General features: G+C 40.5%; 1 protein-coding gene across 1 annotated transcript; it reads left to right on the forward strand.

Annotated features, from left to right (window-relative positions):
• Positions 1–1,834: 1,834 nt before the first annotated feature.
• Positions 1,835–27,114, forward strand: rasgef1c (RasGEF domain family member 1C). Its single transcript, XM_023959237.1, has 14 exons — positions 1,835–2,184; positions 18,101–18,319; positions 18,435–18,557; positions 18,679–18,816; positions 20,645–20,866; positions 21,811–21,885; positions 23,302–23,400; positions 23,980–24,082; positions 24,160–24,239; positions 24,322–24,417; positions 25,500–25,595; positions 25,830–25,953; positions 26,779–26,851; positions 26,936–27,114. The coding sequence occupies exons 2-14, from the start codon at positions 18,107–18,109 to the stop codon at positions 26,958–26,960; spliced, it is 1,467 nt and encodes a 488-aa protein (XP_023815005.1). The 5' UTR covers positions 1,835–2,184; positions 18,101–18,106; the 3' UTR covers positions 26,961–27,114.
• The last annotated feature ends 314 nt before the right edge of the window (positions 27,115–27,428 follow it).

A 27,428-nucleotide genomic window follows, 5' to 3' on the forward strand; every position in this document is an offset into this window, starting at 1 on the left:
GCCTGCGGTGCTGGAGCTCAAATCGGGTTTTTCCTCTAACATTAATTTAATAAAGTAAATCCCAGTGAAAGCGTGTGTTTGCAGGAGGAATGCAACACCATCATTAGGCCTCTTTCATTTTCTTTCAATAGTCTGAAAGATGATGGATGAACTGTGCAGCGAGAGATCCCTGCATCAGCCGCGTCATCAGCAGTGTCAAAAACAACACACTAGCGGAAATTAGTTATTTTCCAAAATAAAAGCCCCTCTTGAAAAAGGAAATGCTTGTTTACTTCAAACTGCAGGTCGTTAAGACAAATATTCCTTTTTTAGAGGTGCATTAACATATTCTAACTCTAAATGACTAACTAGTAGGAGATAATGTGGTAAGTTTACGTTTTGATTAGGAAATCTCAAACAACATCTAGAACACTTTGCTTTTCTGCTTGTGGAATAAACTGTAAAATAGTTCAAATATGAACATATATTGAAAAAGATACATAGAATTATTATAATAAGAATCTACAAGAAAGTCTATATCCCTTGTGCTATCCCATGGGGTCAAGATGACCATTGACGTGTTCTCCTTACCATGACGAAGGTGGATAAAGGTGGAGAGGATTTCATGTAATCCATGGAAACCAGTGAAGATCACAAATCATTAAAGAAAACTGTTCAGCGCATTGTCTAGTGGGGTCTAGATGACCCAACTACCAATGTCAAAGTGCCTAGGATAGCACAAAGGTTAAATAATTTGACAGGTTTTCTTTGTTAGCAATCTTCAGCCAAACAAGGACTTTTACCCATTGATTGGACCGACAGAGTGACGTCATCCATAGAAGACTGCTTTCTTCCAGCTCTCACCAAATGAAGTCAATGATGTCACTGGATATGTCCGAATTCCCTCCCTACTCCCTTAAAAAACTATACACTACTGGAACATCTAGTGGCCTTGATTTAAATAGCAATTTGGACACCATGCTTTCTCCTTTCTTTTTTAAATGGCAAATATGATTTCTCGAAGTAAAGAACTAATAAATATGAACATTTTACAAAGACTATTTATTAATTCCACTATGTTCAAGTATAAAAATGTTGATTTTTAAAAAAACAATAAAGTCAAATACATGTTTTTCACATGAAAATTTGTTCAAACACAATGCATTGTGGTGGTTATTAGCCAATATAGTGAGCATCGATGCACACTGCTTTCTCCCAGAGACCTCTGGGATATTTCTAGGGCACCGGGTTTCGAAATAGCACTACAAAATGGTGAACACACTGTTTAGTGCGCTAAGTGGTGAGTAATGAGGGAATTCAGACACAACTATGTTGGAGCCAGATGGCGTCAGTAAGCAGTGATTGGTCTAAATCAGTCTGATCCATCGTTTCTATGGCGACCACTCTTGCCAATCAGGAGTTAGCTTGATGGAAGTCCACACCCCTTCCACTTGAAAGTGGGCTTGGGAGAATCTGTCCATTAGATGTTTCGATTGATTGTCATGGGGACCAGCAGACACCACATAATTTTATTGAGGATTCTGTTTGGTCAGTTTAAAAGATAAAGACAAAAATCAATGAACAAATTGGATTGGTAAGAAAATGTTTTTTGTGTTTTTGTTTTTAAAGGTAGCAGAGTGAGAATAGTTATTCTGACAAAGAGAATGACTGACTAAAAACTTAAGCCTTTTTTTAATATAAGTCTATGAGATGCTTCCTGCTACCTTCTATTTGGGAAGGATCACCCATTCCTGTCATCTCTACAACGAGACTTTTAATTTGAAATCTACAACCGGAAGCTAGCTAATTTCCTCTCCTTGACCCCGGCTTTCGTTATTTGGCTTTCCCCTCCCGCTGTCCTCCTCACACTTGCTCCGAGGACTGGCGGACGTACGACCGTGTCTCTGTAGCGGAGGACAGCCCTGTCACCACGCCTTCAGGAGGCGCTGCTTCTCGGCTCAAAGCCCTCATTTTTGCACGTTTTTTTTAACCTGTCCAGGACAAGGGGATTTAATTTTAATGTTTGGTTGTGTTTAAATCTGCAAGTCACCTGACATTTTGAACCAGGCAGCGGCTCTCGAGTGAGTCCGGCTCTAACCCAAGAAGCTCCGCGAGCCCTCATTCATTTGGGGAATATCGGCGTTTTCTGTTGATTTGTCATCGGCTACAAACTGGATCGCAGATGGGGATTGAAGTGTAGTGTTGGTAAGTCACGCACCTACTAAAGCAACAACTGCCATATTTTACACGTTTTTGAGTCTCCACCGACGCTCTCAGCCGGTGCGCGCGCGCAAGGCACGTTACCTGCGAGTCCCATCCATGCTTGGGTTGGGACTCGCAGGTAAATGCATCACCCGCACTGTTATCAGATGATTGTGAAGTTAGAGACGCGGCGGTGATGACAGCACGCTCCGCTCCCGTGGAACGCGCCTCGCGCCGCTTACTACGAGGCATCACATTGCGTCAGCGATGACAGGAGCTGCGCTGGATGATCCTCTGCATCCTTTGCTTTGACACATTTCAGACATTGGATTATTTAAGAAATAAGAGGGTGTCTTTGAAATTAGGATTTAGAAAAATCATATAGGATCTAAAGGTCTCAATCAGCTTTTCACTGAAGGGCAAGCAATGCAGCATCTACTTAGTATAATATAAACTGTTGTTTTTTTGTTTTTTACATAGAGTGCGTGAAGGTGAAACTAATTCTGTCAGAAAACCAGTTGGATTGAAAGAGATTCTTAAAGTACAGCCGGATCTGCTGCTGGAAGCTGCCCCCACACCCTGAGCTCAAGTGTCCTTGCTGCACTGCTCAGGCATCATCTCCTGAGCCAACACTCAGGAACCTCTGCCTCATCCAGCAATAGAGGCGTAACGATTCTTTTTGATGATTCCATTTATATCATAATTTGTGGTTGACGATATGATTCATAGTTGATATTGGTTTATTTGGAACAATGCTATTCACTGATCCAGGACATCTTTAACCAAAAATTCAACCAGTGTGACTCAGAGATAAATACTTGGGTACTTAACAGTGCAGGTGAAGTTTTCCAGATTCCCTGTATTTCTTACAAGATGATCATTTTAGACATTTTAGTTTCATAAAGTTGTTGTTTTTGCACTTCAAAAGAATCCAGAGGGAACATTATTAGAACATTCTACCATATGGTCACATGTCTTTGCTGAATTCAAAGTGTTTCTACATTGCACTGTAAAGTTGGATTGATCATTTTTTGCTAACATCACATGTGTGTTGTCCACTGATGGTTGTTTTTACGTTATAGTAAAATAAACCTAACATTTCTCAATTCAAATGGTATCTTCCAATATTGATCTAATTGATTTATTTCATTTTAAAAGCATTTTCTCATGGTAGAGGTCGACTTGATTAACATCTTCCCTTAAACTGAATTGGTTGGATTGTAGGAATAGAAATAATCTATTAAAGTCAATTAAATTTTAAACCCCTACATCCAGCTGTTTGATGCCTATAGTTCACAACTGAGTACGATACATATTTGCTCACCTTCACTGGCTGTGTGTGCTTTCCTATAGCCTTCTTTGATATCGCTTTTGTTAGTAGTGAAGGGAGGCATAAGCTGTAAATCCATCATTATCATCCTCTGCACTCTAGGGATCGTGACCTTGTCCACAAGCACAAAGGCTTACTCTTGCAATAAGAATGAATCAGAACTGAAGAGACTGCCTTGCGTTAATGACGACGATGGCCGTACAAGTATGAACCGTCGGAGTCGGGGTCAGGCACAAGTGGTTGGTAACAAGTGTGCGACAGCGTTGAGAATGTAGCAGGTGTGCTGGTAATGAGGGCATCCTTTAGTTTGACATGCAACAGAGGGAGGCGGGTTCCCAGAGATGGAGGCCAGTGTGGGATTGTGTTGAGAGACAGACAAAGCATAGTCTCTTCAGGGCAGGTCAGTGGGGAGGAACACAGTAGCTGTTAGTCTGGATGCAATGACAGCTTTATCACTGCCCAAAGGTTTGTGTGTGTGTGTTTATGTGTTGGGGGAGGTAGGGCTTTGTGCATCTACTACATCATAGATCACACACCTTTCAAGTCTACAGACATTACAGAATGCCTCTGCTTTCCGTGTTAGCAGTACTTGGAAGGAAGGAGTTATTTGCAATGTAAAAAAAACAACAATAGATGTAAGAATGTACATTTTTTTTATTCGTATTTCGGTTCGATCACACCCCTGTTGAGTTATGTAAGGTTTAGGGTGCTTCTTGTCTCCAACAAAGTCTATTGGCAGGTTTGAAAGCTCACTTGAACTCTGGCGTGAACACTGAGCCGCCTGAAAACAAGCATCCCAGTTCAATTTCAAGCCACCCTGAGTGCACTTCACGACAGTAAATGCAAACAGAGGATCGAGTGCACAAAAGATTTGAAGTGAACCTAAACGAGTTTTGCTTTGTACACAAGCAATACTATTCATGTGGTGAATTCACATCCTCCGTCTCTGTTAAGACGCCCAGCGAATTCGCTGCTGGACACTTGTCCAAAAATGTGTTCATAAATTGAATGCTTCTGCCGTGTGTGGGCGGAGCTATCGTCCGATGTTATCTGTATATCACATACAATTCATGGAAGACACAGATGATGTTTGCCGATCAGAATTATTTATTTTGAAGATTTCTAGAAATGCTTTGATACTTGTGTCTCTCTATGTCTGGGTGCACGAGATGGTTCAGAAACTCTCCAGTACAGTGACGTTCACCGCGTACTGCATGAGCTGCGTCTGAACGACGGCCGCTTTCAACGGTACATGCGTCTCTCTATGACTGAAGACTTTCTGTTCATGTTGGTTTTGGACCTAAGCAAAGACAAAACTACAGGGTTACAGCAATAATACAAAAAATTCTGGTGCTAATTCTAATGCTGGTATCGACCATTTAAGTCATTCCAAGGCAGAGAAAAGCAGCTTTGCGTCAATTTGCTACGCTATTAGCGCAAAGCTGCTATTCTCCACGTGAGAATCCGTTGGTATCTGTGAACTGTGTAAACACTCTGTTGGCACAAAGGTGCTTTTCTCTGCTTCAGAATGGTCAAAGAGTGACATTTATTCAAAGAACGTTCCAGTATTAGGGGGTTAGCATTCAATGTAAACACAGGAATGTGTGTATCATGAGATATTAATCACGTTGTTTGTAGACTTTTTTTCTCTCTGTGTTCTACTGATGTGCTACTCTAAATAAAACAAGCACACTCAGCAGTTTGAGGTGTTGAAAATGTCATGTTTATCTACCAAGGGCGTGTTTATTATTGTGTAACACTGTATAACATGTTCCTGTATTGTTTGTTTTATTACCAGCAGACATTTGGGGATTTCCAGAAGTAGCTTCCATTTGCGTTGAGTAGGCAAAAACAGGCTGGAATTTCATTTATTTACCGTAGTCTTTGTAAAATGTAAGAGTTAATTTGAGATGAATGTTTTTCACATCCACAATGGATAAACTCCACCAATTCATGAACAGAAAGCTGCGATAGCTTAAGTCCCTGACAGCTCTTCATGCAACATCTTCACCCACTGTCAGGAGGATGACGAGGGTAAGTTTGCTGACAGGCTGTGTCAGATGGAGTTCACGTGTGCAGTCAGTCAAGCCCTCCGCCCCCTAGAGGCACGCAGACAGGGGGCAAACGCGAGATTTGGATAGCGCACAAAAGGAAGCAGGAGATGCCTCAGCGGAGGCACAACAGGTCTCTAATTACCCCCCCCAGCAGAAGCCTTGACTCCATGGAAACGCTCTGTGCTCCCCATGCCTGCGTGCAGTCGCACAGGCAGCGGCGGAAGGTCAGTCTTCATATTTGGCAGGGTCACAAAAGCAACGGATTAAGATTAGACCAATGGTTGTTCAGTAAACCAGTGGTGGAAGCCTCTAGACTGATGATGGAAGTGTCCTCTGCCCACTGCAGATGCCCGGAGGAAAACAAACTATATTTTAGTTTTTCATTCTTAATCTATGTTTTTTATGCCTTTTGCTACGTTCATACCAAGCAGGTGACACACGTTCTTGAATGTGCTAAGCCTGAATTTCTTGAACGCACGTTTATCTTAAAATGTTCACCCTGGACTGTCACTACCTGATACACATGAGCACATGTCCACCACCTACAGTTGGAAGAGGCTTATGGGGAGAAATTGGTCTCAATGGATTTGTGTGTGTAATACTTGATTTGTAACTGATAAAATACATCTTGTGCCTAACTGTGTGTACTTGTAATTGTGTGTTCAAGTGTACACTCGAATTTAAAACATCTTAGGAATCCAAAATACAATTTACACCAGCTTTACACTAACAATGAATTCAAAACAGCCCCTACACACGAATTGAAAGGACGCCATCTGTACGTCACTACCAGATCCGATTACCTGATTTGTTAAAGTCCAACCTGCTTTTACTTTTTAGGCACGTTAAAAATGTGAAGCCCAAAAACTTTCATAGTGACGCTTGAACGCAAGAGCTTTAAAAGCAGAAGCCTGAAATGCACAGATACGATTGTTTACATAGATGCACTTATATTCCGAAGGCAGTCTGAATGTAGCTTTAAGGGCATATTTCAGTTTTCTTTCAAACAACAGTGAATTTGGTAAAAATGAACTGTTCTTTGGCCACATTGAAAGGAAAATACCTGGTTTTTGCCTCTGCTGACTAGAAAATAAAGTTTTGTTTGATTTAAAAGTAAATTAAAACTAAAAGTATGTCAAGTTAGCCTATGAAAACCTTTTTTTTGAACTTGGTTTTAAAAACTAAGTGTTTTCAAGATTTCTTGATAGTAACTGGAGGAACCAGGACTCCACACAACCCAAAGTGTGGGAGAACAAACTGAGGAACCCACTGCTTTACTAGTTCAGACCAAAGGAGCCGTCCTGGTCTCTGACACTTTTATGCGCCGGCCTCCTCAGGTGCTGCTTCTAATGAGCTGACAGATGCAGTTTAGCAGCACAGGAGGCAGCTGTGGCGATATTAGTGGAGTGTGGGTATTGGGTTTGCATCTGCTGCCGACTTGCTCATTAGTTTGCAGTAGCTGATGTGCAGGTTTGGATGAAGGAAGAGAAGTGCCGGAGCTGAGTGGGTGTTCAGAAGAGAAGTCTCATTTTAGAGCCTGCCCTTATTAAGCTGGCTGCTGCATCACAAGCGTCTGATCACCACTTTCTGCTTTTCCTCCTTTTGCTTTGTGATTAGGTTCTGTGAGTGCACAGAACATTACATGGAGCAGAATTCCAAATACTTGAAGTAGATATTTTTGAAAGGATTTTACTACTGGGACTCATAGAATTTTACCCGTCACGCCACATATGTGCTGTCAAAAAGATGGCATCACATGAGTAATGTGATCATTTGTCAATATTTGGTGGTTTTGATTTCCCCCCCAAATCTGTAGCCAACAAAGGAGCACTAAATGCTGCAATTCCTCAAATTTCCAGAGTGAGCTACTTCCAATTGACTCCTATGGACAAAACAGTTAGTGTTACACCAAAAGTCAACAAACATACAGACTGATTTAATAATCATGACAGCTGTGTGCTCATATGTTTTGGTTTTGGTTTTTGATTGACAAGTGGGTGGACTTAACAAAACTCTGTATATTCCAATCGCCCATTTTCTGAATTTTTCTTGAGTTGGGTGGAGTAAGCTCAAGACAATGTGCTTTTCTCATCTCAGGTTTCATTGTCACCATTCAGTCCCATCTTTCCTCACCATTCTCTATTTAGTTTGTTCTGTTTTTTATGGAGGAAAGCACCTTCTTGGGAAAAGAAGTAGTTCCAACTCAAATGTTTTGTCAGCCTTTTGACATGCACACAGCTGTGCTCAGGAATGAGCATTGCTACACACACACTGACCGCTTTTATGGCGAGGAATTCCCAGCAAGGATTGCAGTGATGGAGCGGCTGGGTGTGGAACAGGTGTATGTGCACATCCCAGTACAGGCAGCGCATGGGGAATTCTCCGGAAAGGGAATGTGTCCTCAGTGACTTTGACTGGAGGCTCAGAGGAAAGCCGAGGAGTGAGTTGAGGGTGGGGGTGGGAGGTGTGGCCGAAACGTAATACAATCCTGCATTTAGCAGCTGGGTGGGTTGCATGTGTGCGTGCATTTGTTTCATCCAAGATACAAAGAAGTCATTTGTTGTCTGCAGTACTCCTCTCCCCTAAAATCACGCTTACCCAGCAGGCGTGCGGCGTTCTGCTTGTGCTGAAGCATGTGTGCATTGACATGCCTGGTATTTTGTTGTCTCTGCTGGCGCCTCTGCCAAGTCGGCGCTGTGCAGTTCAAGCGGCCAGATTGCCTCTGCCTGGGTGCCGCAACGTCCAGCCTATACGCCAGCACACTTTTGGGTTTCTGTGGAGATTTGGGATGACGGTCTGGGCTGTAGGCCAAAAAAACCCCATGCCAGTCAGTAGTCCTGCTAGCTGCACAAGCTCTCACTGGGCCATCTGTAGTGGCGTCCTGAGTGGACACAGGAAAATAGGGCGTGGAGAGGCAGACGCTGGAGGAGGGGGGAGCCGAGAAGAAGAGGATTTATGACAAAGAGGTGTGTTTACTTTAACCAAAGCCCCCGTTCCTCTGTGAGACGACCAAGGCTGTTCAATCATTAACGTTACGAAAGCTTACCAAGACCAATTTAGGTCAGAGCTGCAGCTCTCCGTGGTGCACAGAAAGGCGTCAGGACCAAAAATAAGCAATTATCTGCTTTTTGTGGAGCGCAGTCCCAGAATAACAGCAGTGACGTTAAAGGTGCCAACATGTGGAAGGAAGTTTTAAAGTATGTAAATGAGGAGGAGTGAGCTGGGAGGTGGGATGCTGTCTGCAGTTCAGTGACTGATCTGGGCTTGTGAAGCAAACATTTTAAACTCTACACGACACATGATCAAACCTTGTTCCCTTAAAGGGCCAGAACAGAAACATGGGTTCGTACCCCTACCACTATAACGTGGGCTACACAAAATCTGTCAATCAAACATTTCGAATATTCAATGGGACCACCTACTTTTATTGAGGCATCTGATTGATCAGTTTATAATTGAAATAATTTGCAATAAAGAAAAAATATGAAAAAAATAGGTTTAGCAAGAACATGTTAAGAAAAGAAAAATATATTCTGACAAATACTAATAGCTGCTTATTAGTACTCTATGGGATTTTGGCTTCTTGGAGCGAGCAGGTGCATCCTTTTTGGGGGAGGGGTCACTCAGTCCAGTTCTCATGTGCAGTCAATAGTCGGGGGCCCAATTCAAAAATTAAAAATCCTTGCACAAGGCCTTCAACTCTCATCTGTTTGCTCAGCTGTTGGACAGGACAAGTTAAAAAAAAGAAGACATGTTTGCACATTTAGCTTTGCTGCATTTTCACTTTTGTAGTGGTGGCAAACATTGTTCGTCTTCAGTACAGCAACAGATTGATTACAAATTATTCAAACTAACGAAGATTACATTTCAGTAAAGAAATATTTAACTTCTCAAGTTTTTTTTTGTATTTCCTTTCGTCAATGTTCAGAGCCTTTCTATGTCTTATCAGCTCACAGACTATAAATCTGGTTGCCCCAGGGGATCACTGGACTTTTAACAATGAATGAATTTGCACATCTGTATTCAGGGATCTAGACTAACCTTATGGACTGGTTGCACTGTTCCACCCAACTTTTCTTTTTTCAAGTGCACCCAGATTTGATTTCACATCCCAGTTAGCTTGTGCTGCAGTGCAGCTGGCTGCCTCTGGACCGCCACGGTTTCCAGGGACCTGCTCTGATTCATATAATAGTTACTAACGGGGTAAATCGGACTAAGTCTTTATAGGTTTTTATATGGATCAGGTCTCAAGATTTTTACAGGTTGAGAGCATTTGTGCTGATCTGTCATCCTCTGAGGCTTCATCCACTCTGTTATCAGAATATGGTCTTATTGTGTGTCTGTTATTAAACAGTAGGTATAGTTTCAGAGATGTTTTCTGTTTTACAACCTGAGATAACTATTTGGGAAATTGGACCCCCACAAGTGCACAAACCTGACCTACTATGAAGTTACTTTAAAAAGCCATGATTCTGAGCTTCATGTCAGTCTGTAATTGTGTGCACCAGTAGTGAGGCGGCATATATGTTTTCCTTTCATTAATGGTTGATGCATAAAGACTTTCAGGGGTTGTGCTGCATCTGTTTCTGATCATTTGCAGCTCTCTGTTGCATCGTGGAATACTTTTATCTTGGTTGTGTGGTACTTCTAAGTATAAGGATAAGATCAACTATCCGATTAATCAAAGTTTAAAAGCTTTCAAGGAGGTCAGCAGTTTCAGCATCTATAAAAACGCCTTGCAGTCATGTTCTTTATCCTTAATTTAGATTATGAATGTTTGGAAATTACCCAAAGCACCAGTGAATTAATTCAGGTCTGCAAAACCGCTTTTTTGGTAAGACAATTTTTCTATTTTATAAGTATATTTGATTAACTTAATGGCTTTTTGACATTTACATGATGAAACGGACATTTAAATGTGAGAGAAAACATTTAAAGAAACACTGAGGAAGCGTACAGTATCTCTGCTGAGTCTTAAAAAATGGTAATAAATAAAACGTGGTTTTGTAAATGATTTTAACGTCATATTCTATTCCGACTTTAAAAGAAAAAAGTTAGATTTATGTTCCACCAATATAGGTGTCTATAGAATGTCAGAAATCTTCATTTAGGTAGAAATTCCAACATAAATTTTAAGCAAAAACAGATTTTGCTGTTGTTGCCACTTTGACTGTGGATAATGCTTTGCTAACATCTGAGCAGAAAAACGTGTGTGGGCGTGTCAAATAGGATAGAAATCTTGCAATGTGCAATATTAGTGATCAATTTTGTGATGACGATGTGACTTGCGTAACATAAACAAATAGCATAACGAAAAACAGCTGACTGAAATTATAATCCAAATGACTCAGGTCTTACATGAAAGGGCTCCATTCGATTGGTGAATGACGTAAAAGGGTCCGTCCAATTAGTCAAATGCATTAAGGGGCTTTATTTGATCCATTAAATACTTCAAGCTGCCATGAAATTGTATAAGTGTGTGTGTAAACATTTAAAGTCACCATTTATTGCACTTTACGCCATCTTTTGCACAGGCTGACATCACGATGACAATACATTTGTAATTTATTGTGTGGGCCTAGTACTATATCTTTTTACGGTTTACCATTATAGGTGATTAATATTGCATTTGATCAGGTTGAAGACACGTTTTCAATACATTAAAAAATATATATATATATATATTGCTCCTTTCAATGACGCCTATTTAAACGCATTTGTTAAATTAGCACTTTTATTCTTAAAAAACCTTTTAGTGAATGTGTAGGGTCCCTCAGCTTCACCCCCACAAAGAAGCTTAACTGCTCCCCTTTGATTCTTTCAGGTCAAAGGTCAGACCGTGCTTCGGTTTGGCCTTAATAAGCTTCCAGTCTTAATGGAGAATTTGTTCTAAGGTCGATTATTTTCATCCATTAACCCCTAAATGGAAAAAGGCTGATGCGTCAGCAGTTCTGCCTCCACACACACCCACACCCACACACACACACAGTAGATTTGTTCATTTTGTAATACAGGTTTTACAGAGATTTAAAAAAAACACAAAAAGGTTTTGTAAAAGTGAGTCTAGAAGCTGTTTGACAGCTTGAAGGTGCTGGATGATGACAGGAATGGCTTTGTGTTGTGAAGACACACCCCACACGTGCACACACACACACACACCTCACACACAGCTCTGCTGTCAGAGGTGTCGATGGAGACGGTTTCCCGGCTGCTGCCTTCTGTAAATCGCGACAGAACAAAGCAGGCGGATCCCCCGATAACAGCCTGACAGATCGTAAGACAAAACACACTGACACTCGCCCAATGAAGGGGCCCTGAACAATGGTGCCCCCCCAGCTGTCTAGACGGGGAAGAGAGCCACCGTTGGGTGGCTGCTGGAAACCTCGAGTAGGGGGGATTGGTGCACATGTTGCCATCCTCACCTGTTCTTATAGGTTCTTACCTTCTCAATCTGTTTTTTTATTTTCTAGTGCAGCATTGATGTGGTGTGACAGCACAGCTGGAGCTCGCATTAATCATGTAGCAGGAAGGAACCTCACTGCAAGGAAAATATGCAATATGACTACAGAACCCAGAAAGGAATTCTGCTCCATCCTGGTGAACATTTTTTCCATTGTGCCTTACGCTGATGATCTAGAACCTTCATGGGGTTTGGATCAGTTCACCTTCAACTGCTGCATGAAAAAATCAGATCTGATTGCAGGGAAATGAAAATGGACAAAGACATACATCATTTTCCAGCTGCTGAGGGTGCAAATACTTTACCCATCAGCTCCATAAGCATGTAAGCTACATAAACCATAAAGCTTCTGCAAACACAGTAGCATCAAGGTTGTGTTCAGAACATTTGCCATCATACATTTTTGCTACTTGCATATTTAAAAATATTAGGCTTAGATAGACATTTAAAACATTTTTAAATAAAAACAAGGAAATACTTATTAATTATTTTGATGCTTTATTATCTCTCTAACATAATAGCCAGTGTTTATTAAAGGTTTGGGCAGCAAAAGACCTTTTCAAAGGATCATAAAAGCAATTTCTGATCATTTTGGGCAAGAAACACATCAAAAATCCTTTGGCACCAATTAAAAACACAAACACTTGGGTGAAAAATTTGGTGCGCAGGACCTTCACAAGTTCCCAGTTGTCATTGCCTTGAACGAAAAGTCAGCGCAGACTTAACGTTCTTCTCCATTAGCAGCATAAATTGGAGCTAACAGAATAAATGAGCCATAATACTGACGGCAATGAACTCTTAAATACTGAAGCACAACTCTCAGTCGATACATTGACTTTAGTTGACTTTAGTGCCAGCCTATGATAAATAAATATCAAATAAAGAAAAGCAAAAGATTTTCTGAATAATCTGCATGGAAGATCTAATAACTACTAGTGTTAGAGATCTTATTCATTAAAATCAAACTATTTTTTACTACTTAACCTATTTTGATCGTCTATTTTTTCTTTCTCTATTTTGTCAAACTACATCTATTGCCTAACATTTCAGTGGAGATATAGGATGAACTTTAGCTGAAGTACTTTTCTATTTATGGTTCCATTTTTTATGCTGTATACAGAGACTTTTTTGAGCTAAGACATTGCTATAAGACTCTAAATAAAATCTACATTTTATTTTGAAACAATACAGTGATACATTTTGTTAATTTCTTATTTTAATTAGAACAAAATTTGTTCTCTTTAGTGAATAGGTTGAACTTAAAAGAACATAAGTAAAGAAATAAATTAGCAACAGAAATGATCGATCGCAAACATAAGAGATGCCAAGCTGCTGAAAATGAAAGTCCCACTAATAAAAAGGGTGTTTGTTAGTTTTTTTTATATTTTCTAGCATTTTTCTCATGATGAAGGACATATTAAAAAAATTAGTTTGAAATAGCATTTCTAAGTATTTCTTTATTCAAATTGTTGTGAATCAGGAGGAGATGCAGAAATATTTTTGTTAAAAGGGCTTATTTTGACGTGGGTGGGCCACAAACTTCCTGCTCTGCTCCATTCTGATGCATCTACTTGCAGACAAATAGATCCATGTATGTTTTTGTTTTCCTCGTCTGAGCTGGCATTTGGCTCCAAACTGTACAGCTGCATGGCTCCAACATTCCTCATCATTTTTGTTTTACCTTTGGTGTGAGGGACTGGAAGCTAGCGGGAGAGCGTGTAAACAAAGGGATGATGGGAAGTAAAAGCAGGCTCTCCAATTCTCACCCGGATGTAGTCTCTTAAAGAAGCTTTGGCTTCTCTCGCTGTCTTCACTGTAACGAGTGACTCCCTTGCAGATGACTTTTTCTGCACTGTCATGTGTTTGATGAAGTGGAAATGGCAAATTTCGAGTCTATTGACTGAGTTGGTTTTTTCCTGGTTCCATGTTGTGGAAACATGCAAACTGTACGTGTCATGGAAGATTTGTCAAAAATGTCAAAGTTGATTCTAAAAGAATGCCTAAAGCATGAGTGGAAAGCAATAAGATCACATTCTTCTAAAACTACAACACTGCACTGCAGCAGGACCACAAAAAAAAAGGTGTGTTTATGTGTTCATTTTTACAGAAGGTGAAGGGTTACGGGGTTCTAAAAGTGTGATGCCTCTGGGGCTCTGCTGCTTAGATTGCTGTGAAATCTCAGAGCAGAGGAAAGTTTGGAGAATAGTCCGACGTGGGGGTGCAGAATTAAGGGACTAAACAGTAACGTTTCCTCCACCGATTGTGAGAGGTGCTTTGAAGTTATTACCTTATAGTATGCGTACATAAGTGTGTGAATCTGTGTGGGTCTATAAGTGTTTAAATATGCATGGGTACTTGTGTTTCTGCAGAGAGAATAGAGAAAAACATTTGAAAATTTCTGTCATGGATGTACACTTTTCTTTCCTTTTTCTTTTTTATTTTTTTTTCTTTTTCTTTTTTTTGTTCTAAAGTTATTCATTATTATTATTATTATTATGTTTTGGGGTGGGGTGGGAGGGTTACTGTGCAGGTTTGTGTGTTTAAGTTTGTATCATAAAATTTCTGAAAATAAAGTTTAAAAAAAAAAAAAAAAAAAAAAAAATTCTCTTTACCTTATAGTGTGATAGAAAATGAGTGACACAGCTGACTTTGGCACAAACAGATCTGACAGAGACAGAGCTGGAATAAAATACGCAAAAGGAGGTCCAAGAAAAGCTGGGAACTATAAAGGAAAATGTAGGAGGAAGCAGAAGGGAGAACAAAGGAAGTGGAAACTAAAAGCAGGAAAACACTGACGGTTTGGTTTTGGATAGTAAAGTACTCTCATTTATGCACAAACAGCTGCTGAGGCACAATATGGAGGGGTTTCCTTAATTCCTCATCACCTGCAAATTTACAGCAGGATGCAAAATTGCAGAGACACCTGCAGATCGGCGTATTCTTCCTGTCAGACCTAAAGCAAAATAAATCCCCTTCATTTATCATAAAGCTTCCCTTTCCTTCCTGTTTTTACACTGGTTTATGCATATTGCTGTTGAAGAAACACCTGCAGGTTTAAAGCCCCTGAAACGGCTACCAGTCTGAAGAACAGAAATGAAGAATGCTGCAATAAAACACTAAATTGATTTGATTGATTTGGATAATTTTCTATTTATGTGTCAAATTTCAGCCTTTACATCAATAATAATTTACAAACCAAAGAAATTCTGAACTTTATGTACATAATTTTGGGAATTTTTACATTTAAAAAAAGTATCTCAGGTGTTTTTGCCTTAAAAAATTCTTTAAAGGCAAATTGATAAGGCTTCGTAATAATCCATTTGATTTTAATATTGGATTGCTTTACACTCTGCCCTCAGGGAGAATCAATCAAAACTGCTTCGATTATTGTATAACTTTAAAGATAAAGAATGAATAATAAAAACTATCAACTCAGTTCTTCCCTTCCCCACATGATGAATTTCCTCAACTCGCTCGGACAAAGCTCCTCTAAAGCTACAAACATATGTAAGACGTGTTAAAGAACATGCTAAATGCATATGCTTTAACACACATCTAACCCATGGTGTTCACACTGGACAAGTAGGGAGGGACTTCTTCTTTTTCTTTCTTTCACTTTTTTTTTATTAGCGCATGTCTGCCAGCTACATCTGGAAAACAAGATCAATTTCCATGAATTAAGGGGGACGTCATCCATTCGTCATTACCAAGTCCCTGTTTGGTCAAAGTTCGACCTGGTTTAATTGCAATTCGCACTTGATGGCCGCGGGTTTTGTACGTAGAGCCAAAAAATAATCATCGCAACTTGCAAAGCTGTAGTGTGAATGTGATCATTGTGAACGCAGAAGCCGTAAATGCACATTTACGCGCGTTTACGTGGACTTTTCTTGTGTGAACGTAGCTTCAGAATGGCTTACTTTATGGACGTGTTATGTTCATCCCCTACATGCACATCAATGTGCATGATGGGAAACATGGTGGCGGGTGTCAGAGGTGTGTGTGAGTAGGCGGTAAGAAAAACAAGCCCCCCCAGCAAGGCCGACTTCCCATCCTCCACCATGCTTGCTGTGCACATGAAGGTGAAGAAATGCTCAAATGTAGGTTATGAAGAAAACCTCAGGAGAGGAAGTAAAACTGATATTTGTGTGATACTGGTGGGAGTTGGATATAATAACCTTGAGATGATTGGTAAGTAGGTGACCCTCCCCCTTGTGGAAGTCTAGACGCCAACAAACCTGGACTATAACCCAGGATTTCTGCCATGTGTCCATGTGACCATACCAGCCTCCCAGGTGTCCATCCACACTTCTTAATGAGTTTCAGTTTAGAAAAGCAGGCGATGCTGCTCCACCTTGGCTATTTCCTGCATCAGCTGTGGGCGGCAGGGGGAAACGACTGCTTAGCACTGAAATAGCTTCCTGCGTGATGCTCAAGGTCTCACCAACCACATGTTGAGGAGCTGCTACATAGACTGAAGTTTACAGTTTTAGTGAAGGATGGTGGAAGAACGTTTTTTTATAATAAGATATTATGATTAATTATGTGGAAATACTGAAAGTGTAATTCCAGCTGCTTTCCTTCCAGTGTTGGAGGTCATTGGACTGTTTTTTGGTGACATCAGAGCGAAAGTGACACCGTCAGAGTTTATTTATGATGTGTGATGCACAGCTTTCATGAAGGAGAACACACACGCTGCAGCCGTCTCCACTGCGACGGGGTCACCCACTTTAGTTCTCTCTTTAGAGGAGAGGATGGAGTCATTTGGGGGTAGGGGGTGCTATGCAGAATGTGTCAGTCACAGCCGTGGGTCATCGGAAAACTGTTTGCTGGGAAGATCTGGGGTGAGAGCTGACACATTTAGATCAAATGTTTTGGAAGTTTCCACTTTCCAGTTTTGTCACAAATTTCAAAATAATGTGTTTGCGTGGAAACTTCAGGTCTTTGCTTTTGAGGGCTTTGTGTGTCCTCTGCCGCCAAAGATTCAGGCCATCAAATCTAATAGATGTCAGGAATGTGAGTCAACAAAGACTAAGCAGGAACATGACAAACAAGGAGCTTTGTGCTTTTTTTAAAATCAAGGTTAACGACCAAAAGTTGTCTTTCTAGCATGCAGAAAAGGCTGGTGTGGGAATTATTGATCAACTTATTGGTGACTTGTGATTTTAGATCATTTTATGTCACAGAAACTGCCTGGATTTTAACCTTATTTTCAGTATCACATTTATTAAAATTGTAATGCATAAATACACACAGATATATTTATATATTAATTGTTTTTGTTTTTTGGTTTTAGATTTGCTGAAACTCCTTATCTGTCTCAACAACAAATGGAGCCTTTTTACTCTTGGTGAAGGAGCTGATCTTAGACCTTAAGACTTCCACCTGCTCCGTCATCCGGTCCGCATTTTCTAAGCCCCACTAGACTTCCTAAATGAGGCGGTCTGGGTCGTTCCACAAAGGCCGAATATCCAACCAACAGTTCCAGGCCAAGAATCTGCTCTCCCTCCCCCTCGAAGGCTCCGGAGTGAAGCTGCATTGTCTGGTTACTCCGCATGCTTCGGTAAACTCCTCCTAAGGCGGTTAATTGGTGCCCCCACCACCGCCACTAAGCACCATTTTACTAGATGATCTATAACAACAAAGCTCCTGCCTGTTCCGACTGAGGACTTCAAGTTCTTTATCTCTGTTGGGGGACGAGTAACTATAACTATCTAGTTTTTGGTTTTCTCCTTTTACCTATTTCAAATGGATGACTTCATATGTCCTGGTATTAAAGAAAACAAAAGAGGCCGTTTTTAACATCCAGTTGAATCCTGGGATTTTTGTTTTTTTTTGGCTGTTGAATAAAACTGTTATCATAGTCGGAGGCTCTTTTATACAGCTGCCAAATGCAATCACTTTATTTAAAACACTAATAAGATCTGTTTGCAGTCTGTAGAAAACCCTCAAATGTATTATCATCAATACAACAAGTTCAGTTGATCCTGTATTTGCTCTAATCTAACGTCTCTGAGGTCTAAAAGATTCCGTTTGCTTCCGCCTGACCTGGTTCTGTGGTCTGTGTTTGTTTTCCAGTCAGGAATGCCCCAGACTGTGTGCACAGGCACCATGTTTACCACCCCCGCTGGCTTCAGCCCTCACCTGGCCTGTGCTGAACCTGGGGAGGAGGAGGAGGAGGCGCCGCAGGAAGGTCCGGGGCCCGGGGCTTGTCTGGCTGAAGGGCCCCCGATCACCTCTGCATCCCTGGACACCTTGATCCAGAACCTGGTGCCCACTGCTGATTACTACCCCGAGGTAAAAATCAAATGCTTCTTACATCAGAACAGAGATTCTCCTTTTTAAGGCTTTCTCGTCTTCTTTTTTAATCTTTACCGAGTCCCATCAAATGTCTCTCTTTGTCCTTTGACAGAAAGCCTACGTGTTTGCTTTCTTGCTGAGCGCTCGTTTGTTCATTCCGCCCCCGGAGCTGCTGTCCCGGGTGTGTGAGCTGTGCATCAAACAGCAGCAGCTGGACCAGAGCCCGCTGGACACGGTCAGCCACAAACACGTCTCTGCTAACGAACGGCTTCTCTGCATGACACATTTTTTAGGAGCTCTGTTCAATGTTTGTGCTGCACAAGAGCAGACATTTATGAGCCTCGTTTGCTTAAAAGGCAAAAGTGCGGAAGTTTGGCCCCAAGATCCTGCAGCTGCTGACGGAATGGACGGAAACATTTCCCTCGGACTTCAGGGAAGAGAAGATGGTCGGGCAGCTTAAGGACATCATCCACAGGATAGCTCCGTGCGATGAGGTACGATTTTGTGGCCACACAGTCATTTCTCTGCTGTTACTTTGTTCAGAGCGAATTACACTGATTGTCCCAAAAAAAATCAACTTGAGGATTATTTTCTCCCGGTGTTCAAAAGTGAAACTTTCGGCAGGAATTCAAGTTGAGGTGAATAGTAACAAGGAGGAAGATTTCATTATCCTCCTCGCCTCTTTGATGAGTAATGGAGCGAGCAGCTTCCCTCCCTAGAAGGAAGGAGCAAAGCGACAAAGACAATGATTATCTCAACCTCCAGGGAAAATAGGAAGAGAAGGATGGAGAGAGAGGAGAAAAAAAGGGGTGAGAGGCAAAGGTGATGGTGGCGAGGAGAGAGGAAAGGCAGGTGGGGAGGATTGGGCTGCTGCTTGCAGCTGGCTGCTCTCCGCATGTGGGAGCTGTGGGTCACATGTGAGACAGAGTGGCCCCTAGTGGCCCCGCAGAACAGTCAGCTGCAGGGAGAGGCACATTCAGGAAATCAGAACACAATGTGAAAATCTCACCAAAATCCTCTACTGCGGAGCCCTGGACATGACATTAAACAAAATAATAATACATTGTTTCCTCAAAATAATAAATTGTGGGTAAAAATTAGTACTTTGTTCCCACAAATTAGCATGTTATAGGCACCATTTAATATTTTAGTTTTAGTTTAGTTCAATTCCTAACCAGTAATTTGTGCCCACAAAATACTCAATTGTACCCAACTAATGCCAATTTGGGCCACAAAATGCTTACTTCTGCGCAAAAAATGTTAATTTGTGCCCAAAAAAATACTCATTTGTGCTTCAAACACAAATTTGTGGCTACAAAATGATAAATTGTGCCCACGAAATGCTAATATGTGTTCACAAATTACTCATTTGTCCCTGGACAATGCAACATTGTGTGTGCAAAATGCCAAATTCTTTTTTGTTAAAAATGTAATATGTGTACGCAAAATACCAATTTGTGCATGCAAAATGCTAATTTGTGCACACAACATGCTAATTGGTGCCTACAAAATGCTATTAAAATAAAAAGCGTTTGCGTTTTAGCGCATTAGTTTGGGTTTTAGTGTGTGCACATAGTGTGTGCACAAAACACTAATTTGTCCCCACAAAATATTCATTTGTGTCCACAAAATATTCATTTTTGTCCACAGAATGCCAATTTGTTTACATGAAATGCTAATTTGTGTCCAAAAAATGCCCTTAAAATGGTAATCTGTGACTAAGATATACTAAATGGTCTCCACAAAATGCTAATTTAAACGTACAAAATACTCATTCATTGCCCCAAATGATTTTTAGGGAACAATTTTTATGTCATGTCCAGCTTTACGTATAAAACACATTTACCTGTTTCTTTATAGATAAAAAAAATGTATATGTGTTCCTCCATGTAAGTCTAACGGTAGGGATAGATTGTGGGCTGTGTGAAGCATTAGAATCTAATTGTGTTAGGTTGATAAATCCTAAGTTGTTTTTGATGCTGCTAAATTCAGTCTAAAAATAGATTGTTTTATTCTTCCCTTTAGTCAGGCACAGTGTTGTCAAAAAAGGTAGAGCAATGAAAAAAACTTTAGTTGAAGTCCAGTCATTACAACACATCTCTAATGCTTACTTGTGTGTTAACATTTTGGGAGGAAAGGAACGATGTGTGGGTTAGCTGTCCCAGCTTGATGACCCCTGAAGTGTAAAAGAAGAAGAGCACATTTGAAATACTTTCCACAGTGAGAGGAAAGTGTGAACACCATAGTTATCGTAATCATCCAGCAGCCTGTTCGTCATTGATAAATGATGCGTCACTGACTGCTCCTCCCCTCTGCCTTCAGGCGTACTGGAAAACCCTGAACCAGGTGCTTCAGAAGCTCAGCCAGAGGCTGGACCTGATGAGCCGGGAGGAGGAGAGCATCATCAAGGTCTCGCTCAACGCCTCCTCAATCTCCGATAAGCTGGCCGCCTTCAAGACCAAGCCCCTGCCCATCCAGAAGGACATCCTTTCCATCTGCAATGACCCCTACACGCTGGCGCAGCAGCTCACCCACGTGGAGCTGGTAAGGCCCTGGGAGGGGGTGTGAGGGAGGGGCACAGCAGGGGGGGTCACGCAGGGGTCAATGTGGGAGATGATAACACGGATGGACAAGGAGGAGAGGATGTCTGCATAGCGTTGAGGCACTAAGGATGGAGAAGCATGAGTAGACATTTAGTTCACATCCAGATCGTATAGATGAAACGCAGATGTGATGGGAAGTGACAGGCTGGAAAGAGAGAGTTTGTGGTTAAAAACAAGAGCCAAGGTCCGCCCTCAAGCTTTCACCTAGACTTTCATGTGTCGTTATTTTAAAAAAAATAAAGTCTTAAGGTTCCAGTTTACATGTGCTGATGGCGTGCACACATGCGATTTTGTGGGGAGCGTGTTCTTGCACCCTCACTGAGGTGGTGACATCACCCCAGAAGGCAGAGATGTGCCCGAGGCGGCCAACAAAGAGGAGAAGACTGCAGCCGATGTATGTGACCTGACAGCTTCACACTCTGACACACACACACAAAGACAGGAGGCAGGGAGGCGGAGAAGCCATGTGGCCTACACACATCCCGGAAGTGAAGGTTTTTGCTTGTTGGTTCCCGTCCGGAACGGTTGCCATGGTGTTGTCTGTCTGCGGCGGCTTGTTTGGGAAGAAACCTGAAGGAAGCGCTGAGCTCCATGAGTCATCGCAATGTCACAGTGTGTGTAGAAGTCAACGTGCTCTAAGTGTCCCTTTGGAAATATGAAGACAGCGAGTGGCTTCATTGAGTCGTTACTTCCTTTTATTGATCTGATTCCATTAGTAAAATGAAAGAGCTGTTAAAGGGAATCCCCCAGTGGGTAACGCATGGACATCACTTCCTAGTCACACATTCTAGTTTTTTTTTTTTTTAATCATAAAGTACATTTTTAGATTTCTGCTCATTTCAGTTTGTGTAAATAAAAAAAAATCTCTTTCTCTGTTTTCTCCAGGAGCATTTGAGCCACATTGGACCTGAAGAGTTTGTTCAAGCCTTCGTTCAGAAAGACCCGCTAGATGGAACGCTGGTAAACTTTGACTCCATGACAGAATAACCTGCAAGAGAATCAGAGAAATTTGTTTTTTTTACATTATATGTTCACCTATATTGCTTTTTGTGGATTTATGTTTTAATGGGATTTATCTCCTCCATCAACGGTCACTTTTAATCAGAAAGGGGGCATAAAGAGTTGAAGAAATGATACCAAAAATCATCATGTCCACCAAATATTGTGACCTTTGACCTGACTAAAAGTTTCCATAAACAAACAGCTTCATGAAAACGTGCAAAAGGCCCAAGATTACAGCCTCCTGTCATTCAGAAATCATTCACAAAATAAACACGCCATCCTATGTATTTGCTCTTCCTGTTTTATAACTAAACTCCACAAAAAGCATAGTTATTCTTCTTTACTAAAGTTTTTTGCCTGTTTGCTCATTGAGATCTTTCTGCTTTTTTTAATACTTCATTTATGAAGCAGAAACAGTTTGTGCGCTGCTGTTTGGTCTTAGATTAAATTTGTTTGCATAGTTTTGGAGATTCTCTGGTTACCTTCCATCTCGGATTATGCATAAGACGCTCTGAATCCTTTTTATCTAAAATGAAAAATGATTTTTTATTATTATTTCCAACCTTTAAATGATCTCCTTTGTCATTGGAAGAATAGCAGTGTGGATTTCTGAATTATTCCTCTAAACATTTAGAAATTTGGAATCAGGTTTATATTAAACTTTTACAAAGTTTGTTATAGTTTCCAACAGAAATTTTACCTTACAAAATCTCAGGAAGGAAAGGCATTATGATCAAATACGTATTTATAGTGTGGAGGGACTTATTGGGTTTAGAATGAAAAATCTGACATTTGCGCAGAAAAGCTAAAGAGGGTAATCACTTTATTTAATTATGTAACTGATCAACAGAAAAAGGTAAAAATTGTAAAATAAAACATAACTTTGAAGATCTTAATTATATTTGGTCTTTTTGAAAATGTCAAACAAAGAGAAATTGCTGAGCCAAACGCCACAAACAACACAACACAGAAATATCACAAGTCAGAGCCGGAACCCACATTATGCAACTTCTCCATCTGGCCTCCGCAGAGCTGTTCAATGCAGTTCACTGTCTCTTATCATTTCTGATCTGACTGTTGCTACAAAGAAATGTCTCATGGGTTTAGAAGTTTTCAGAAATAAAAAACGAAAACGTGGGAAAAACCGAAAAGTGGGAGACAAAATCAAATGTCATGTTCCATATCTGATATTCTCCTGCTCTCTCCGACTCTATTCTTATCATTTGAGCTCCCGTCTTTCTGTCTGTCTATCTTTCTCTCCATCATTCTGTCTCTCCTGAGGTCAGCCTGTGGATGGGAAGCTAATTAGTACCAGCAGCAGTCCCTGTGGTCGCACGTTCTGTACTCATTTACTGTGTCTGTGTGTTTGTGCAGCCATGTTTCGGTGACCAGAAGAAGAAAACTTCCAATCTGGAGGCTTATGTCCGCTGGTTCAACAGACTCTGTTACCTAGTGGCTACAGAAATTTGCATGGTGGGTAGTTTTATTTTTTTATTTTTTTGAAATAATACAAAAATCACTTAAATAACTCCCAAATGATGTGGAATAATTTTTTTTGTTTTGTTTTAATTTTGTTCCAAAACTAATTTAAGGATTATTGCTTTAAAGCAATATTTACTATATATTCTGGCTCTAAACCATTTCCTATTTTTTTATAGTAATTTATAATGTACGGGTAGTACTTAAGCTGCATTTGAGGGCATATAATCCATATGGAGTATCATTGCCCCCTAATGGACATGTGTTAATACTGCACTCTGCCCTAAAAATATTTTTATCAGTAGAGAATGAAACATAGCAAATAAAAAAGGAAAAAGCTAAATGTACCGAAGAGGATTAGGGCCATACAAAGAAAAAAAGGGTATAGAAAATTCTGACTTTAAACTCAGAATTCTGGCTTTAATCTCAGAATTCTGACTTTATTCTCAGAATTCTGAGATTACAGTCAGAATTTTCTATTACCTTTTTTTTTTCTTTCTCCATGGCCCCAATCCTCTTCCGTATAAATGTTTTAGAAAAAAAACAAATACATATAATTTTTTCTGTCTACAGCCAGCAAAGAAGAAGCAGAGAGCCCAGGTTATAGAGTTCTTCATCGATGTGGCCAGAGAGTGTTTCAACATTGGAAACTTCAACTCTCTTATGGCTATTATCTGTGAGTTGCCATTTAAAAATTTGCCAGTTTTAAATCCACCCTGTTAATTAAAAAAAGCCTTCTCCCAATTTGCGTAGCTGGTATGAATATGAGTCCTGTGTCCCGTCTGAAGAAGACCTGGGGCAAAGCCAAGACTGCAAAGTTCTTCATTCTCGAGGTGACAAAGCTCCCATATGTCATTTTATTAGAGGTCATAGTTCAAAGCTGACGGCTTTTGTTGTTGCTTTTGGCTCTGACAGCACCAGATGGATCCTACAGGAAATTTTTACAACTACAGGACCGCTCTGAGAGGGGCCGCCCATCGCTCCCGGACTGCAAACAGCAACAGAGAAAAGGTACGGCCTCCGCTTCCCTGCTGTTTTTTTTTTTTTTTTTACATTTTCCAAGTTTACCTTTCTAGAAATATTTACATATTGAAGACTCACTTCAACAATTTTTTGTTCTATTGTAAAAGCATTCCCAGTAGTCTTTTATTTATGGTTGTGACATTTTTAGCCAAAATCAAAAACATAGTTTCTGCAGAGCAGCAGGAGTTCATTAGAAATTCACCTCTGAGTTGTGGGCGGGACTGTTTGTGCGGATCAACCCAGCCCCCCTTCCCCTGCCCATTGCTGAGAGCTTGGAGCAGGAAGCTTTAGGCCCACCCAGCGTCTTTTCTGCATCACAAATTTGCTCTTTTTTTAAACCACATTTTCCGTCTGCTCCCCATTCACAACAATTTAAATAAAGAAATACTCAGAAATGCAATTTTGAACTTAATCGTCTTTATACTGTATAGGAGTTTCCATATGTTTGACGTATACAGAAGAAACTTAAACCTGTGTTTAATTAACCTTATATGTTATTTAATGACAACCAGGAGTCAGAATAGAATTTGATGCCAAATAACCAAATGTGCAGAAAATAAAAATAAGATAAACGTGTCAGGAATGTGACTGTAAGCTAAAGTATTCTCAAAGTCTCAAAGTTATGAAGAGTTTAAATTAAACAGCCATCAAAGGGAATGACTTTCCAAGAGAGGATGGATCATACAAACTTCAGAAGATATGAGGTTTATGAACTGCAGGGGACTATGGGAAAAATCTCAGACCAGGTAAAAAACCGCATTTGGCTTGAAAAGCCAGAGAAAGGAAGTCCCACACAGATCTACCTCCCATCAAAAAGTTACAACTCAGCAAAGATCAAAAGAGAGAGAACTCTGATTTTAATCTTGAAAGAAAAATGATCATTACGTTCATAATTTTGCACTGTTTACTCAGCAAACAGTGATTTAGGGTTGTAGCATCAGCCTTTATTCCCCATGTTGCTAAATTCAAAGATCTAGATCTGTTTCAAATGTTTTGAAACTGTTTTGCCAAACGCTTCCCAGATTCCAGTCCCAGCTTTGTTTGAAAAGGTTTCATGTTTTCTCCCTCAGGTTGTGATTCCATTCTTCAGCCTGCTGATTAAAGACATTTATTTTCTGAACGAAGGCTGTGCCAACCGCCTGCCCAACGGCCATGTCAACTTTGAGGTGGGTTTGTTTGTGGGGTAACAAAGCATCAGTCATAGATGCACATCCTCATAACCCCAGCTTGTTTTGACAGTAAAGCTTGCTGCACTGTGAATTCTTTCTTTCTTTTTGCACTTTTATGTTAAATCACCTGAAGGTGTGGAATGACAGTAAAACCTCCGCATTTGTGGTTTGTCTGTTATTCACACTGCTGAATGGGTTCAATCTGATGATCTGGGTGTGTTTGTTTTGTAGAAATTTGTGGAGTTGGCCCGACAGGTTGGAGAGTTCATGACGTGGAAGCAGGTGGAGTGTCCGTTTGAAGAGGATCAGGCTCTCCTGCACTACCTCCACACTGCTCCCATCTTCAGTGAGGACGGTGAGGACCACACCACAGCGTCTGCTGTTTTCAGCTGATGCCGTTTTATTTTTTGGTCCATATTTGAGACAAGAACTGCAGTTGAGCTTTTCAAAGAGCTTGTGGTTAGGATGGGGTTTGCAACCTTTAACACTAAAAGAGCCATTTGGTCCAGTTTTTACAGACCAAAACCCAGTGAGAGGGAGAGTTCCACCTCAACATTTAGAAAATAAACCCCAGTTATGTTTCTGTGGCCATTAAATCATTCATTTATAAAGTTTAGCTTTAATTACAACAATTTAACTATAACAGTGTTATATTTCCATTATATTACTTTTGACAGCAGCCCATACAAGTTCCTTTCAAAATAAAATACTTCCTGTAGTAAATGAGGTCCCGCTGCAGTAGATTGGAAATTATACTGTATTAATTTGGCCTCTGAACAGCAACAATACATAAAATAAGAGTTTAAATATATTCTAGAAGGAAGTCAATGTTAAGGTCCTTTGATTTTGTTTTTTTCTGCTTTTTGCAACTTTTTTTCATTCTTTTTGTTGTTCAAAAATACAAATAAACGATTGCTTTGATATTCCAACTTCATCTGTAACACTATCCTGTTTTCATTGCGGTTCCTGTGCTTCATCAATTCATCTACTTCCTGTTTGGCTGTTTCATTTTCTGAGAAAACGCTCATGTTCATTAACTACCTTTGTTGGACCTTGTGCTTGTAGGTAATTTGCAAATATGAGCCTTTAGCTCACTGGTGTTAGTGAACAGGTTGTCTTATGTAATGTCAAAGTCGTAGAAAACCTGAATTTGAAGTCTGCTTTCTCCTCCTTTCTGCAGGACTTTACCTTGCATCGTACGAAAGTGAGAGTCCAGAGAATCAGGTAGAGAAGGACAGGTGGAAAGCCCTCAGGTGAGCGTGACATAAATAGGCCATAAAGCGTAAACAGTCCTCATCTTTTTCGTTTTTTCAATCTTTCACCTCTGTCCCCCTTAGGTCAAACGTCTTGGGGAAGACATGATGGGCTGATGGGAGCTGACCCCCCCCTCTCCTCTCCATCTAAAAAAGAGAGGAATTTCTTTGCACTAATCTGAACTGTGAAGGAACCTAAAGCTGGTACTTTGGTGTTTTGTTTTATTTTTATGAAGAGATAGTGAGGGGGGGGCAAAAAAAAGGGAATCAAATGATGGGATTTGCAAGAACACAGGGGAAAAATTAGTGCAAAGGTTGGAAAAGTCAGTTCAGCACATCAGTTTGTGGAAGACGTTCTCGCATTTTTACTCAGTTTTGGAGGACAGTTACAGGGGTCACCCCTTTCTAAAGTTCAATCACCCCTTGATGAGATGTTTGTTCTCCTCCCTGTTTTCCTTCTGAAGCTTTCTTTAGGTCTTCACCTCTTTTATTGACCTTGTAAAGTACTGTATCAAAGGATAAAAACCACCTTAAGGGCGCTGGACTGCCCTCGTCTGTCATTGCATTTTATAGGTTA

This window comes from Oryzias latipes, chromosome 10, assembly GCF_002234675.1.
Source record: "Oryzias latipes chromosome 10, ASM223467v1".
NCBI classification, from domain to species: domain Eukaryota; kingdom Metazoa; phylum Chordata; class Actinopteri; order Beloniformes; family Adrianichthyidae; genus Oryzias; species Oryzias latipes.